At 43.8% G+C, this 15,149-nt stretch overlaps 1 protein-coding gene across 5 annotated transcripts in view; it reads left to right on the top strand.

Moving 5' to 3' along the window:
* LOC135536448 (LIM and senescent cell antigen-like-containing domain protein 1) overlaps positions 1–13,769 on the top strand; it is a 20,104-nt gene extending 6,335 nt beyond the window's left edge. Inside the window, exons 4-12 of one of the 5 annotated variants that reach the window (XR_010454996.1) lie at positions 1–17; positions 2,998–3,147; positions 3,342–3,492; positions 3,811–3,903; positions 6,451–6,543; positions 7,175–7,223; positions 7,306–7,381; positions 7,862–8,060; positions 10,791–10,845. The exon at positions 1–17 is cut by the window's left edge and continues 104 nt beyond it. Coding sequence is in view for 3 of the 5 variants with exons in the window: in XM_064962787.1 (XP_064818859.1) it covers positions 1–17; positions 2,998–3,147; positions 3,342–3,492; positions 3,811–3,903; positions 6,451–6,543; positions 7,175–7,223; positions 7,306–7,381; positions 7,862–7,995; positions 10,791–10,792 (765 nt within the window). In the remaining 2 variants the exon portion in view is untranslated. Of the gene's footprint in view, positions 18–2,997; positions 3,148–3,341; positions 3,493–3,810; positions 3,904–6,450; positions 6,544–7,174; positions 7,224–7,305; positions 7,382–7,861; positions 8,061–10,790 lie in introns of all 5 variants that reach the window. The other 4 variants (XM_064962787.1, XR_010454997.1, XM_064962789.1 and 1 more) reach the window with 4 other exon arrangements.
* Positions 13,770–15,149: the final 1,380 nt, after the last annotated feature.

Raw genomic sequence — 15,149 nt, 5'->3', positions numbered from 1 at the left:
GTCAAGAACGCTGGCAGGTGAGTCTCCAGCCAATCACACTGCACATTATGCAGGGGAGTCCTCAGCCAATCACACTGCACATTATGCAGGGAGTCCCCAGCCAATCACACTGCACATTATGCAGGGAGTCCCCAGCCAATCACACTGCACATTATGCAGGGAGTCCCCAGCCAATCACACTGCACATTATGCAGGGGGGTCCCCAGCCAATCACACTGCACATTATGCAGGGGAGTCCCCAGCCAATCACACTGCACATTATGCAGGGGAGTCTCCAGCCAATCACACGGCACATTATGCAGGGGAGTCCTCAGCCAATCATACTGCACATTATGCAGGGGAGTCCCCAGCCAATCACACGGCACATTATGCAGGGGAGTCCCCAGCCAATCACACTGCACATTATACCATGGTAGATGACTATTTAACCAATCACAAATCAACTCACAACAGTATGTTTGTATAAAACAGTGCTGTGAGAAAGTATTTGCCCCATTATCTGATTTTCTCAGTTTGTTGATATTTGTAAACTCATGTTTCCCTTTATCTAATATCAGGTTGTGGTTGAAGATCTGATAACATTCAGTATCAACAAAATGCAAGAGAACATCAGAAAGGAGGCCAATACTTTCCCAAACTGTAGATAAAGTGTAGTAACAATTATAACATTATATTAGGTACCATTGTTTAAAGTGGCTGGTGATATATTTTTCATTTCCCATCAATTCCCATTATTAAAGTGGCTGGAGTTGAGTTAGTGTGTTGGCAGCAGCCACTCAATGTTAGTGGTGGCTGTTTAACAGTCTGATGGCCTTGAGATAGAAGCTGTTTTTCAGTCTCTCGGTCCCAGCTTTGATGCACTTGTACTGACCTCGCCTTCTGGGTGAACAGGGAGTACAGGAGAGGGCTCAGAACGCACCCTTGTGGGGCCCCAGTATTGAGGGTCAGCGGGGTGGAGATGTTGTTGCCTACCCTCACCACCTGGGGGCGGCCCGTCAGGAAGTCCAGTACCCAGTTGCACAGGGCGGGGTCGAGACCCAGGGTCTTGAACTTGATGACGAGCTTGGAGGGTACTATGGTGTTAAATGACGAGCTGTAGTCAATGAACAGCATTCTCACATAGGTATTCCTCTTGTCCAGGTGGGTTAGGGCAGTGTGCAGTGTGGTTGAGATTGCATCGTCTGTGGACCTATTTGGGCGGTAAGCAAATTGGAGTGGGTCTAGGGTGTCAGGTAGGGTGGAGGTGATATGGTCCTTGACTAGTCTCTCAAAGCACTTCATGATGACGGAAGTGAGTGCTACGGGGCGGTAGTCGTTTAGCTCAGTTACCTTAGCTTTCTTGGGAACAGGAACAATGGTGGCCCTCTTGAAGCATGTGGGAACAGCAGACTGGGATAGGGATTGATTGAATATGTCCGTAAACACACCAGCCAGCTGGTCTGCGCATGCTCTGAGGGCGCGGCTGGGGATGCCGTCTGGGCCTGCAGCCTTGCGAGGGTTAACACGTTTAAATGTTTTACTCACCTCAGCTGCAGTGAAGGAGAGACCACATGTTTCCGTTGCAGGCCGTGTCAGTGGCACTGTATTGTCCTCAAAGCGGGCAAAAAAGTTATTTAGTCTGCCTGGGAGCAAGACATCCTGGCCCGTGACTGAGCTGGATTTCTTCTTGTAGTCCGTGATTGACTGTAGACCCTGCCACATGCCTCTTGTGTCTGAGCCGTTGAATTGAGATTCTACTTTGACTCTATACTGACGCTGAGCTTGTTTGATTGTCTTGCGGAGGGAATAGCTGCACTGTTTGTATTCAGTCATATTACCAGACACCTTGCCCTGATTAAAAGCAGTGGTTCGCGCTTTCAGTTTCACGCGAATGCTGCCATCAATCCACGGTTTCTGGTTTGGGAATGTTTTAATCGTTGCTATGGGAACGACATCTCAACGCACGTTCTAATGAACTCGCACACCGAATCAGCGTATTCGTCAATGTTGTTATCTGACGCAATACGAAACATGTCCCAGTCCACGTGATGGAAGCTGTCTTGGAGTGTGGAGTCAGCTTGGTCAGACCAGCGTTGGACAGACCTCAGCGTGGGAGCTTCTTGTTTTAGTTTCTGTCTGTAGGCAGGGATCAACAAAATGGAGTCGTGGTCAGCTTTTCCGAAAGGAGGGCGGGGCAGGGCCTTATATGCGTCGCGGAAGTTAGAATAGCAATGATCCAAGGTTTTGCCAGCCCTGGTTGTGCAATCGATATGCTGATACAATTTGTCCCTGTCCAGTGAGACATGTTGGATGTACTTACCCATCCTGCTTTGTCCCTGTCCAGGGAGACATGTTGGATGTACTTACCCATCCTGCTTTGTCCCTGTCCAGAGAGACATGTTGGATGTACTTACCCATCCTGCTTTGTCCCTGTCCAGAGAGACATGTTGGATGTACTTACCCATCCTGCTTTGTCCCTCCCCTCTCCCTGTAGTAAGGAGCTGTAGTAATGTTTGCCCCTCCCCTCTCCCTGTAGTAAGGAGCTGTAGTAATGTTTGTCCCTCCCCTCTCCCTGTAGTAAGGAGCTGTAGTAATGTTTGTCCCTCCCCTCTCCCTGTAGTAAAGAGCTGTAGTAATGTTTGTCCCTCCCCTCTCCCTGTAGTAATGTCTGTCCCTCCACTCTCCCTGTAGTAAGGAGCTGTAGTAATGTTTGTCCATCCCCTCTCCCTGTAGTAAGGAGCTGTAGTAATGTTTGTCCCTCCCCTCTCCCTGTACTAAGGAGCTGTAGTAATGTTTGTCCCTCCCCTCTCCCTGTAGTAAGGAGCTGTAGTAATGTTTGTCCCTCCCCTCTCCCTGTAGTAAGGAGCTGTAGTAATGTTTGTTCCTCCCCTCTCCCTGTAGTAAGGAGCTGTAGTAATGTTTGTCCCTCCCCTCTCCCTGTAGTAAGGAGCTGTAGTAATGTTTGTCCCTCCCCTCTCCCTGTAGTAAGGAGCTGTAGTAATGTTTGTTCCTCACCAGGCACCTGTGTCGACCCTGTCATAACCGTGAGAAGGCTAGAGGTCTGGGGAAGTACATCTGTCAGAAATGCCATGCCATCATCGAGGACAGCCCCCTCATCTTTAAGAACGACCCCTACCACCCCGACCACTTCAACTGCAACAACTGTGGGTCAGTACGCTTCACGGCTCCCTCCTGATATCTGACATAATGTGCTCCTGATTCCATTATGTGGTTCAGTCAATATTTGGAATAATGAAAGCAAGAGTGTTTAAGTTGTTACCATTTACCCTGCTTCAAAACCACTGTTTGTGTGTGTGTGTGTTTTGTGTAATATAATGTTTGTCCCTCCCCTCTCCCTGTAGTAAGGAGCTGACAGCAGATGCCAGAGAGCTGAAGGGAGAGCTGTACTGTCTGCCCTGCCATGATAAGATGGGGGTGCCGATCTGTGGCGCCTGCAGGAGGCCCATCGAGGGACGCGTGGTCAACGCCATGGGCAAGCAGTGGCACGTCGAGGTGTGTGGTCACAAATGACATGATGGGATCTAGTGGTATTTTAGACATATTTGGTTAGTCAGATGTTTGTTGAGTAAGCTTTTACAAAGAAATGATATGTTCCATTTTTATAATTTCCCTGGTGTTCAGAGAGCGTATTGGACTGTGAGTAACTCTATCTGCTCTCCATCCTGTGACACCTTTCTTTTCCTTCCAACACTTTCCTTCATACTTTATTCTTCTCTACATCCTCATCTTTGTGGCTTCTTTTATCCCTCCTTTCTCCTCCCCCTCCCTCCTCACCCCCCTCCTCTCTCTTCCCCCCTCCTCCTCTCCCAGCACTTTGGGTGTAGTGTATGTGAGCGATCGTTCCAGGGCCATCCCTACTATGAATGTAAGGGCTATGCCTACTGCGAGTGGCACTTTAACATGGTGAGAAGGTGTTATGTCCCAAATGGCAGTAGTCCCTGTGTAGTGCACTAAGTTTTAACCAGAGCCCATGGTGTTCTGGTCAGAGTTAGGGCTCTATGTAGGGAATAGGGTGCCATTTGGGACACATACAAGGAGAAAGGAGGTCTTTCTCCTCCCACACATAGAAACTGCACTACAGGAAACAACATTGCATAGCTAGCTACACAACTACACTCTTCAGCCACAAACACCCGTCATATGTCAATAGACACAGATAAGTTCTTCTCACCCAGAAATACATGGGTGTGGGTGGCTAAACACATGCACATTGTTGCATTTTAATCTCTCACAACTTTACAGTACTGATGAATACACGACAAGTAGTCTACAGTGCCTGGCCTGCCTGCAGTAGACATTCTCTCCACTAGAGGCCACTGTTCCGCTGCCTGTCCTGAATGATTGCTGTGTGTGTGTGTCATGCATTTTTCTGACCAAGCCCTGTTGAGTTACTTGGGCCAGTTGTATTCATAAAGCTCTCAGAGTAGGGCTGTTTATATAGGGTTAGTTTAGTCTTTAAAGGTCCCAAACAGTCATTCTGATTCCCATGTAAAATAGCATTTTGAGTGACTAAAATATCACCCATAATATTTGTTTTGGATAGAAATGCTCAATGTGAGGGAAAAGTTCTCTCTCTAACAGGCTGAGTGGGGAGCTTATTCTTGTGAGCGCTCCTTGACTGACAGCTCTTTGAAACCCCGACGTCAAACAACTTGGATACAGTGTTGCAGTAAAATAATCTCAAGCAAATGTGGTGATACGCAACTCAAACATTGAAACATTGAAGACCCAGCTAGCCAGTAACTAGCTAACACCAGACACGGATGAAGACCCAGCTAACACCAGACACAGATGAGGACCCAGCTAACCAGTAACTAGCTAACGCCAGACACAGATGAAGACCCAGCTAGCCAGTAACTAGCTAACGCCAGACACAGATGAATATACCCAGCTAGCCAGTAACTAGCTAACGCCAGACACAGATGAATATACCCAGCTAGCCAGTAACTAGCTAACGCCAGACACAGATGAATATACCCAGCTAACCAGTAACTAGCTAACACCAGACACAGATGAAGACCCAGCTAGCCAGTAACTAGCTAACGCCAGACACAGATGAATATACCCAGCTAGCCAGTAACTAGCTAACGCCAGACACAGATGAATATACCCAGCTAGCCAGTAACTAGCTAACGCCAGACACAGATGAATATACCCAGCTAGCCAGTAACTAGCTAACGCCAGACACGGATGAAGACCCAGCTAACACCAGACACGGATGAAGACCCAGCTAACACCAGACACAGATGAGGACCCAGCTAACCAGTAACTAGCTAACGCCAGACACAGATGAATACCCAGCTAGCCAGTAACTAGCTAACACCAGACACGGATGAATACCCAGCTAGCCAGTAACTAGCTAACACCAGACACGGATGAATACCCAGCTAGCCAGTAACTAGCTAACACCAGACACGGATGAAGACCCAGCTAGCCAGTAACTAGCTAACGCCAGACACGGATGAAGACCCAGCTAGCCAGTAACTAGCTAACGCCAGACACGGATGAAGACCCAGCTAACCAGTAACTAGCTAACGCCAGACACGGATGAAGACCTAGCTAACACCAGACACAGATGAAGACCCAGCTAGCCAGTAACTAGCTAACGCCAGACACGGATGAAGACCCAGCTCACACCAGACACAGATAAAAGGGGACACGAGTATCTCTACCATAGGTGAATAGTGTAAACTTTTAATTATATTTGATGACACCCTACAGTCAAATTTTGGCACCAGTAGAGTAGCTGTATAAACCACACCCCTCCACAAACACGCCTTCTCCGATGTTGGTTACAAAGCAGTACTTGTTTAAATTAGGTAAGAGAATATCATGTTACCATTGGTGTATTAAAATGAGTTAGGGTGATGTCACCCTAACCCCTTAACAGTGAATCCAAGTGTTTGACATGGGGGAGGGGACCAGTAGCTTTATGACTTTATCAATGTAGGAGCAATGGTCATTTTTCATACTTTAACCTGGATTCATTCAAATATCATAGATTTTTTTTTTGACTGTTCATGACCTTTAAGATCATAATGAATAACACATGTACAGGTAGATCACCTGATCCTCGACCAGCACTCCTACACTGATACTCTTTGTGAATACGTGCCCTGATGGCAGCTGACTAGAGTTAGCAAAGTTAGCTAACTTAACTGCTTGTGCCTGTGAGTAGAGTTAGCAATATGCTAACGCCTGTGTGGTGGCGTCTGCCTGTGACAAGAGTTAACTATTAGCCATGCTAACTTGGGATGCTGCTTCCCTGTGACTACAGTTAGCCATTAGCCATGCTAACATATGATGTTGCCTGGTACTACAGTTAGCCATTAGCCATGCTAACATGTGATGTTGCCTGGTACTACAGTTATCCATTAGCCATGCTAACATGTGATGTTGCCTGGTTCTACAGTTAGCCATGCTAACATGTGATGTTGCCTGTGTTTGCAGCATTTTGTGTGTGCTAAGTGTGAGAAGCCGTTCCTTGGACACCGCCACTATGAGAGGAAGGGTCTGGCCTACTGTGAGACCCACTACAACCAGGTAGTAAAGCTATGATCTGACTGAGACCCACTACAACTAGGTAATAAAGCTATGATCTGACTGTGAGACCCACTACAACCAGGTAGTAAAGCTATGATCTGACTGAGAGACCCACTACAACCAGGTAGTAAAGCTATGATCTGACTGTGAGACCCACTACAACCAGGTAGTAAAGCTATGATCTGACTGAGACCCACTACAACTAGGTAATAAAGCTATGATCTGACTGTGAGACCCACTACAACCAGGTAATAAAGCTATGATCTGACTGAGACCCAGTACAACCAGGTAGTAAAGCTATGATCTGACTGTGAGACCCACTACAACCAGGTAGTAAAGCTATGATCTGACTGAAACCCAGTACAACCAGGTAATAAAGCTATGATCTGACTGAGACCCACTACAACCAGGTAAATGGTCCCCTATTCCCTATGTAATGCACTATGTTTGACAGGTCCCATGGGGCTCATGTCCACAGACGTTTATGGGATAGGGGTTGCTGAGTAACACAGTTATTGCATGTTGTTCTGGCTGGCACTGACTGATATGTAAAAGTTTGCTAATGGTTAAATCAAGTCGTGTATGTTTGGTGAATGAAATGCTCATCTCTGCCCGTGTCTCAACCCTCTAGCTCTTTGGTGATGTGTGCTTCCACTGCAACAGAGTGATTGAAGGAGACGGTAAGCATCAACTGTTTCTCATTTTGAATGAATTGTTTTAGAAGGATCTGACGCCATAATGGACTTTCTGTTGTCCCTGTAGTGGTTTCAGCCCTGAACAAAGCATGGTGTGTGAACTGTTTCTCCTGCGCCACCTGCAACACCAAGCTCACCCTCAAGTATGTTATTATTACATTATTATATATCAGTCGTATTATACTGGGCTCTTTCCTACCCCTTTAGCTCATCCTGTCTGTCGTTGTCCCGCCTTCCTCTCAATCTGTGTCCCAAATGACACCCTATTCCCTATTAAAGTACTGTGTTTTCTCTAACCTTCTATTGGACACAATCTGTTTTTTTCTCTCTTATTTTCTCTAGTCTTCTCACTTCTCCACCCTGTGCTTTTTCCATCCTCTGTTTTCTCTTTCTCTTCTCTCTCTCCCCCTCTGTTTTCTCTTCTCTCTCTCTCTGTTTTCTCTCTCTCTCTCTCTCTCCCTCTGTTTTCTCTTCTCTCCCTCTGTTTTCTCTTCTCTCCCTCTGTTTTCTCTCTCTCTCCCTCTGTTTTCTCTTCTCTCTCTCCCTCTGTTTTCTCTTCTCTCTCTCTCTCTCTCTCCCTCTGTTTTCTCTTCTCTCTCCCCTCCCTCCCTGTGGTGTAACAGAGACAAGTTTGTAGAGGTCGATCTGAAGCCTGTATGTAAGCACTGTTACGAGCGGATGCCTGAGGAGCTGAAACGCAGACTGGCCCGACGCGAGAGGGACGCCTCAAAAGACCGCAAAAAGAAACCTGTTATCTGTCTGTAGACTTTTCCAGTCCTCTTCCTGTCATCTTCTCTATCCTCCTTTCATTTCCATCCATGGGTTAGTAATTCCACTTCCTGTCATCTTCTCTATCCTCCTTTCATTTCCATCCATGGGTTAGTAATTCCACTTCCTGTCATCTTCACTATCCTCCTTTCATTTCCATCCATGGGTTAGTAATTCCACTTCCTGTCATCTTCACTATCCTCCTTTCATTTCCATCCATGGGTTAGTAATTCCACTTCCTGTCATCTTCACTATCCTCCTCTCGCTCATTTCCATCCATGGGTTAGTAATTCCACTTCCTGTCATCTTCACTATCCTCCTTTCATTTCCATCCATGGGTTAGTAATTCCACTTCCTGTCATCTTCACTATCCTCCTTTCATTTCCATCCATGGGTTAGTAATTCCACTTCCAAGTCACTCTTCATTTAGCTTTTCCTCTTATTGTCTTTCCTTTTTGTTGTTTTCACCTCCAGTTTGCTTGATCTGTTCTGTCATTGCTCCGTCATGTTCTTCTGTTATGTGACAATGGATTGCGTCCCAAATGACAACCTGTGGGCCCTGGTCCAACGTAGTGCACTATATAGGGAATAGGGTGCAATAGGGCCCTGGTCCAACGTAGTGCACTATAAAGGGAACAGGGTGCAATAGGGCCCTGGTCCAACGTAGTGCACTATAAAGGGAACAGGGTGCAATAGGGCCCTAGTCCAACGTAGTGCACTATAAAGGGAACAGGGTGCAATAGGGCCCTGGTTCAACGTAGTGCACTATAAAGGGAACAGGGTGCAATAGGGCCCTGGTCCAACGTAGTGCACTATATAGGGAATAGGGTGCCATTTGGGACGTACTCGTTGTGATGAAAGGTGTAATGTGTAATCTTCCACATACATACAGTGCCTTGCGAAAGTATTCGGCCCCCTTGAACTTTGCGACCTTTTGCCACATTTCAGGCTTCAAACATAAAGATATAAAACTGTATTTTTTTGTGAAGAATCAACAACAAGTGGGACACAATCATGAAGTACAACGACATTTATTGGATATTTCAAACTTTTTTAACAAATCAAAAACTGAAAAATTGGGCGTGCAAAATTATTCAGCCCCTTTACTTTCAGTGCAGCAAACTCTCTCCAGAAGTTCGAAGTTCAGTGAGGATCTCTGAATGATCCAATGTTGACCTAAATGACTAATGATGATAAATACAATCCACCTGTGTGTAGTAATCAAGTCTCCGTATAAATGCACCTGCACTGTGATAGTCTCAGAGGTCCGTTAAAAGCGCAGAGAGCATCATGAAGAACAAGGAACACACCAGGAAGGTCCGAGATACTGTTGTGAAGAAGTTTAAAGCCGGATTTGGATACAAAAAGATTTCCCAAGCTTTAAACATCCCAAGGAGCACTGTGCAAGCGATAATATTGAAATGGAAGGAGTATCAAATCCACTGCAAATCTACCAAGACCTGGCCGTCCCTCTAAACTTTCAGCTCATACAAGGAGAAGACTGATCAGAGATGCAGCCAAGAGGCCCATGATCACTCTGGATGAACTGCAGAGATCTACAGCTGAGGTGGGAGACTCTGTCCATAGGACAACAATCAGTCGTATATTGCACAAATCTGGCCTTTATGGAAGAGTGGCAAGAAGAAAGCCATTTCTTAAAGATATCCATAAAAAAGTGTTGTTTAAAGTTTGCCACAAGCCACCTGGGAGACACACCAAACATGTGGAAGAAGGTGCTCTGGTCAGATGAAACCAAAATTGAACTTTTTGGCAACAATGCAAAAAGTTATGTTTGGCGTAAAAGCAACACAGCTCATCACCCTGAACACACCATCCCCACTGTCAAACATGGTGGTGGCAGCATCATGGTTTGGGCCTGCTTTTCTTCAGCAGGGACAGGGAAGATGGTTAAAATTGATGGGAAGATGGATGGAGCCAAATACAGGACCATTCTGGAAGAACCTGATGGAGTCTGCAAAAGACCTGAGACTGGGACGGAGATTTGTCTTCCAACAAGACAATGATCCAAAACATAAAGCAAAATCTACAATGGAATGGTTCAAAAATAAACATATCCAGGTGTTAGAATGGCCAGGTCAAAGTCCAGACCTGAATCCAATCGAGAATCTGTGGAAAGAACTGAAAACTGCTGTTCACAAATGCTCTCCATCCAACCTCACTGAGCTCGAGCTGTTTTGCAAGGAGGAATGGGAAAGAATTTCAGTCTCTCGATGTGCAAAACTGATAGAGACATACCCCAAGCGACTTACAGATGTAATCGCAGCAAAAGGTGGCGCTACAAAGTATTAACTTAAGGGGGCTGAATAATTTTGCACGCCCAATTTTTCAGTTTTTGATTTGTTAAAAAAGTTTGAAATATCCAATAAATGTCATTCCACTTCATGATTGTGTCCCACTTGTTGTTGATTCTTCACAAAAAAATACAGTTTTATATCTTTATGTTTGAAGCCTGAAATGTGGCGAAAGGTCGCAAAGTTCAAGGGGGCCGAATACTTTCGCAAGGCACTGTATGTTATGGAGGTCATTTCCCTTTAAAATGAAATATTGTACTGAAGTGGAACAAACAGTAATCTGACTGCATTTCTGTCCTGTCATGCTAGTTGTGTGATCGTAGTGTAACTTGCTAAGGATTAGAAATCTGCATGTGCTGCTGTTCATGAGAATACAAAATATATATTATTCGTAAAGCACATTTCATACACAATGGAGCCCAAAATGCATTACAAAAATACTGACTGTGTCTCCCCTGTCCTCTGTTGACAGGAACAAGTTTGTGGAGTTTGACATGAAGCCTGTGTGTAAGAAATGTTACGAGCAGTTTCCTCTGGAACTGAAGAAGAGACTGAAGAAACTGGCTGAGACTGTCGGACGCAAGTAGACCTCCGAGTCCCTAGGGGCGACACTCGACAACATGTTCAGTAGCTTTCCCAACGTCCCAGAAACTCTGGACAATTCCCTGCCTTTCCCGGATGTCCTGCTTATTCCCTATTGATTCTGGGGATCTTCCATTTCGGGGGTTTCTAGAAACCTGGGATTTTAAGAAAGTTACTGGAGGTTTGCGGGTTAGCAACGCTGAACCCTGTATTAACCTGAACAAGTGCCCAAATTAGTCAAAGGAATTGTATAAACGTGTCAGATTTCAACTCAAAGTCCTGTCTGTTCCAGTATTTTAGTATTTGACGTCCTCAGATACTCAGTATAACGTGTTTGAATCTTTTCTCACTTTTTAATGGATTATTTTTGTGCACGTGGCTTTAGCATGTGGAGCTGTTTTTCAGATGTTCAGAGTCGTATTCAAACAATATAGAACCTCATTCTGCCTGACAATGACCTATGAAAGCATGGAGGAGGGGGGGGGACGATGGGTGAAATGCATTTAGACATTGTTAAGAAATAATACATTTAACTGATCTGATCTAGTTTGGCCACGAGCGGACCAAATGAACAGCATTTATAAAGGGTTAATGACGTCTAACCAAATACTTGCACGCTGTCTTAAAGAGATGAGAAGGTGCTTGTCGTACTCTTTAAAATAGCTTTTGTCTTGTGCCTTGGGTATGAATATACACCGAGTATACAACATATTTCCATGGCATTGACTGATCAGGTGAAAGCTATGATCCCTTATTGATGTCTCTTCAATCAGTAGATGACAGATGTAAAGAAGGATTTTTAGCTCGGTACTAATGTTAGGTAAGCTCAGTGTATATTTTATACTGCATTATATACTGTAAGGGTGTCAGATAATATGCATGTGGTTGTCCAATATACTGGCATGTGATCCAGACTTACTACAACTGCCTTAATCAGAGAATATTCCTCACTCCTGTGGAAGAATGAGAATTCTAGCTGTGTATCAGAATGTGGAACCCATGACTCTGGTATGTCATCTAGGAGTCTGGTATGTCATCTAGGAGTCTGGTATGTCATCTGGGAGTCTGGTATGTCATCTAGGAGTCTGGTATGTCATGTATCCTAACATTTGCTTGTAATAAAATAAAATGTCATGAGTTGGTTTGAATATTACTCCCAACTGTTTCAGAGGAGGAGAGTTGGAAGGAGATGGACATGTCTCAGCATGCTCCTCCATCTTGTTCTGTCACTGAGTCGCTGACCTGTATAGTTAGGGGAGTGTTTCAATGGAGCACAATCGCTTAAGTTGAATTAGCTAGATGGGTGTGATACATATACTATGTAAAGGTCTTAAACACACTGATAGTTGGGTTAGATGAATTAGCTAGATGGGTGTGATACATATACTATGTAAAGGTCTTAAACACACTAATAGTTGGGTTAGATGAATTAGCTAGATGGGTGTGATAAATATACTATGTAAAGGTCTTAAACACACTGATAGTTGGGTTAGATGAATTAGCTAGATGGGTGTGATAAATATACAATGTAAAGGTCTTAAACACACTAATAGTTGGGTTAGATGAATTAGCTAGATGGGTGTGATAAATATACTATGTACAGGTCTTAAACACACTGATACTTGGATTAGATGAACACTTTGATAAAGGAGGCATTTATGCATAAAGAGAAATAATGGGAGTTGCTTTATGAATTTGTTGACTGGAACAAATCTAGTTTTAAAAGACAATTTAATAAACATGTTTCAGAGTTTGTCTATGAATAAACAAAAGTTACGTAGTAAAAAAGAAATGGTGAAAACGGATCATCACTTGTAGTTTCTCACAGAAAACTGATCATCACTTGTAGTTTCCCACAGAAAACTGATCATCACTTGTAGTTTCCCACAGAAAACTGATTATCACTTGTAGTTTCCCACAGAAAACTGATCATCACTTGTAGTTTCCCACAGAAAACTGATCATCACTTGTAGTTTCCCACAGAAAACTGATCATCACTTGTAGTTTCCCACAGAAAACTGATCATCACTTGTAGTTTCCCACAGAGAACTGATCATCACTTGCAGTTTCTCACAGAGAACTGATCATCACTTGCAGTTTCTCACAGAAAACGGATCATCACTTGCAGTTTCTCACAGAAAACTGATCATCACTTGTAGTTTCTCACAGAAAACTGATCATCACTTGCAGTTTCTCACAGAAAACTGATCATCACTTGTAGTTTCTCACAGACAACTGCAGAGGGAAGCAGTTCCACTCAGTCACACGACATTGAGTGTACGAAAGGTCAAGGACACCTGCTCTTTCTATGACATTGACTGACCAGGTGAAAGCTATGATCCCTTATTGATGTCACTTGTTAAATGGTCAACAAATCAATGTAGATGATGGGGAAGAGACATGTTCAAGGATTTTTAAGCCATGAGATAATTAAGTCATGGATTGTGTATATGTGCCATTCAGAGGGTGATTGGGCAAGACAAAAGATTTAAGTGCCTTTGAACGGGGTGTGCTAGTAGGTGGCAGGCGCACTGGTTTGTGTCAAGAACTGCAACGCTGCTGGGTTTTTTCACTCAACAGTTTCCCGTGTGTATCAAGAACAGTCCACCACCCACAGGACATCAGACCAACTTGACACAACTGTGGGAAGCATTGGGGTCAATATGGGTCAGCATCCCTATGGAATGCTTTGGCACCTTGTAGAGTTCATATGGGTCAGCATGAATCTGGTATGTCATCTAGGAGTCTGGTATGTCATCTAGGAGTCTGGTATGTCATCTAGGAGTCTGGTATGTCATCTAGGAGTCTGGTATGTCATGTATCCTAACATTTGCTTGTAATAAAATAAAATGTCATGGGTTGGTTTGAATATTACTCCCAACTGTTTCAGAGGAGGAGAGTTGGAAGGAGATGGACATGTCTCAGCATGCTCCTCCATCTTGTTCTGTCACTGAGTCGCTGACCTGTATAGTTAGGGGAGTGTTTCAATGGAGCACAATCGCTTAAGTTGAATTAGCTAGATGGGTGTGATACATATACTATGTAAAGGTCTTAAACACACTGATAGTTGGGTTAGATGAATTAGCTAGATGGGTGTGATACATATACTATGTAAAGGTCTTAAACACACTAATAGTTGGGTTAGATGAATTAGCTAGATGGGTGTGATAAATATACTATGTAAAGGTCTTAAACACACTGATAGTTGGGTTAGATGAATTAGCTAGATGGGTGTGATAAATATACAATGTAAAGGTCTTAAACACACTAATAGTTGGGTTAGATGAATTAGCTAGATGGGTGTGATAAATATACTATGTACAGGTCTTAAACACACTGATAGTTGGATTAGATGAACACTTTGATAAAGGAGGCATTTATGCATAAAGAGAAATAATGGGAGTTGCTTTATGAATTTGTTGACTGGAACAAATCTAGTTTTAAAAGACAATTTAATAAACATGTTTCAGAGTTTGTCTATGAATAAACAAAAGTTATGTAGTAAAAAAGAAATGGTGAAAACGGATCATCACTTGTAGTTTCTCACAGAAAACTGATCATCACTTGTAGTTTCCCACAGAAAACTGATCATCACTTGTAGTTTCCCACAGAAAACTGATTATCACTTGTAGTTTCCCACAGAAAACTGATCATCACTTGTAGTTTCCCACAGAAAACTGATCATCACTTGTAGTTTCCCACAGAAAACTGATCATCACTTGTAGTTTCCCACAGAAAACTGATCATCACTTGTAGTTTCCCACAGAGAACTGATCATCACTTGCAGTTTCTCACAGAAAACTGATCATCACTTGCAGTTTCTCACAGAAAACGGATCATCACTTGCAGTTTCTCACAGAAAACTGATCATCACTTGTAGTTTCTCACAGAAAACTGATCATCACTTGCAGTTTCTCACAGAAAACTGATCATCACTTGTAGTTTCTCACAGACAACTGCAGAGGGAAGCAGTTCCACTCAGTCACACGACATTGAGTGTACGAAAGGTCAAGGACACCTGCTCTTTCTATGACATTGACTGACCAGGTGAAAGCTATGATCCCTTATTGATGTCACTTGTTAAATGGTCAACAAATCAATGTAGATGATGGGGAAGAGACATGTTCAAGGATTTTTAAGCCATGAGATAATTAAGTCATGGATTGTGTATATGTGCCATTCAGAGGGTGATTGGGCAAGACAAAAGATTTAAGTGCCTTTGAACGGGGTGTGCTAGTAGGTGGCAGGC

Source organism: Oncorhynchus masou, unplaced genomic scaffold, assembly GCF_036934945.1.
Source record: "Oncorhynchus masou masou isolate Uvic2021 unplaced genomic scaffold, UVic_Omas_1.1 unplaced_scaffold_621, whole genome shotgun sequence".
NCBI classification, from domain to species: domain Eukaryota; kingdom Metazoa; phylum Chordata; class Actinopteri; order Salmoniformes; family Salmonidae; genus Oncorhynchus; species Oncorhynchus masou.
The sequence above is the reverse complement of the archived record's forward strand: the minus strand, read 5'-3'. Positions and strand labels throughout refer to the sequence as shown.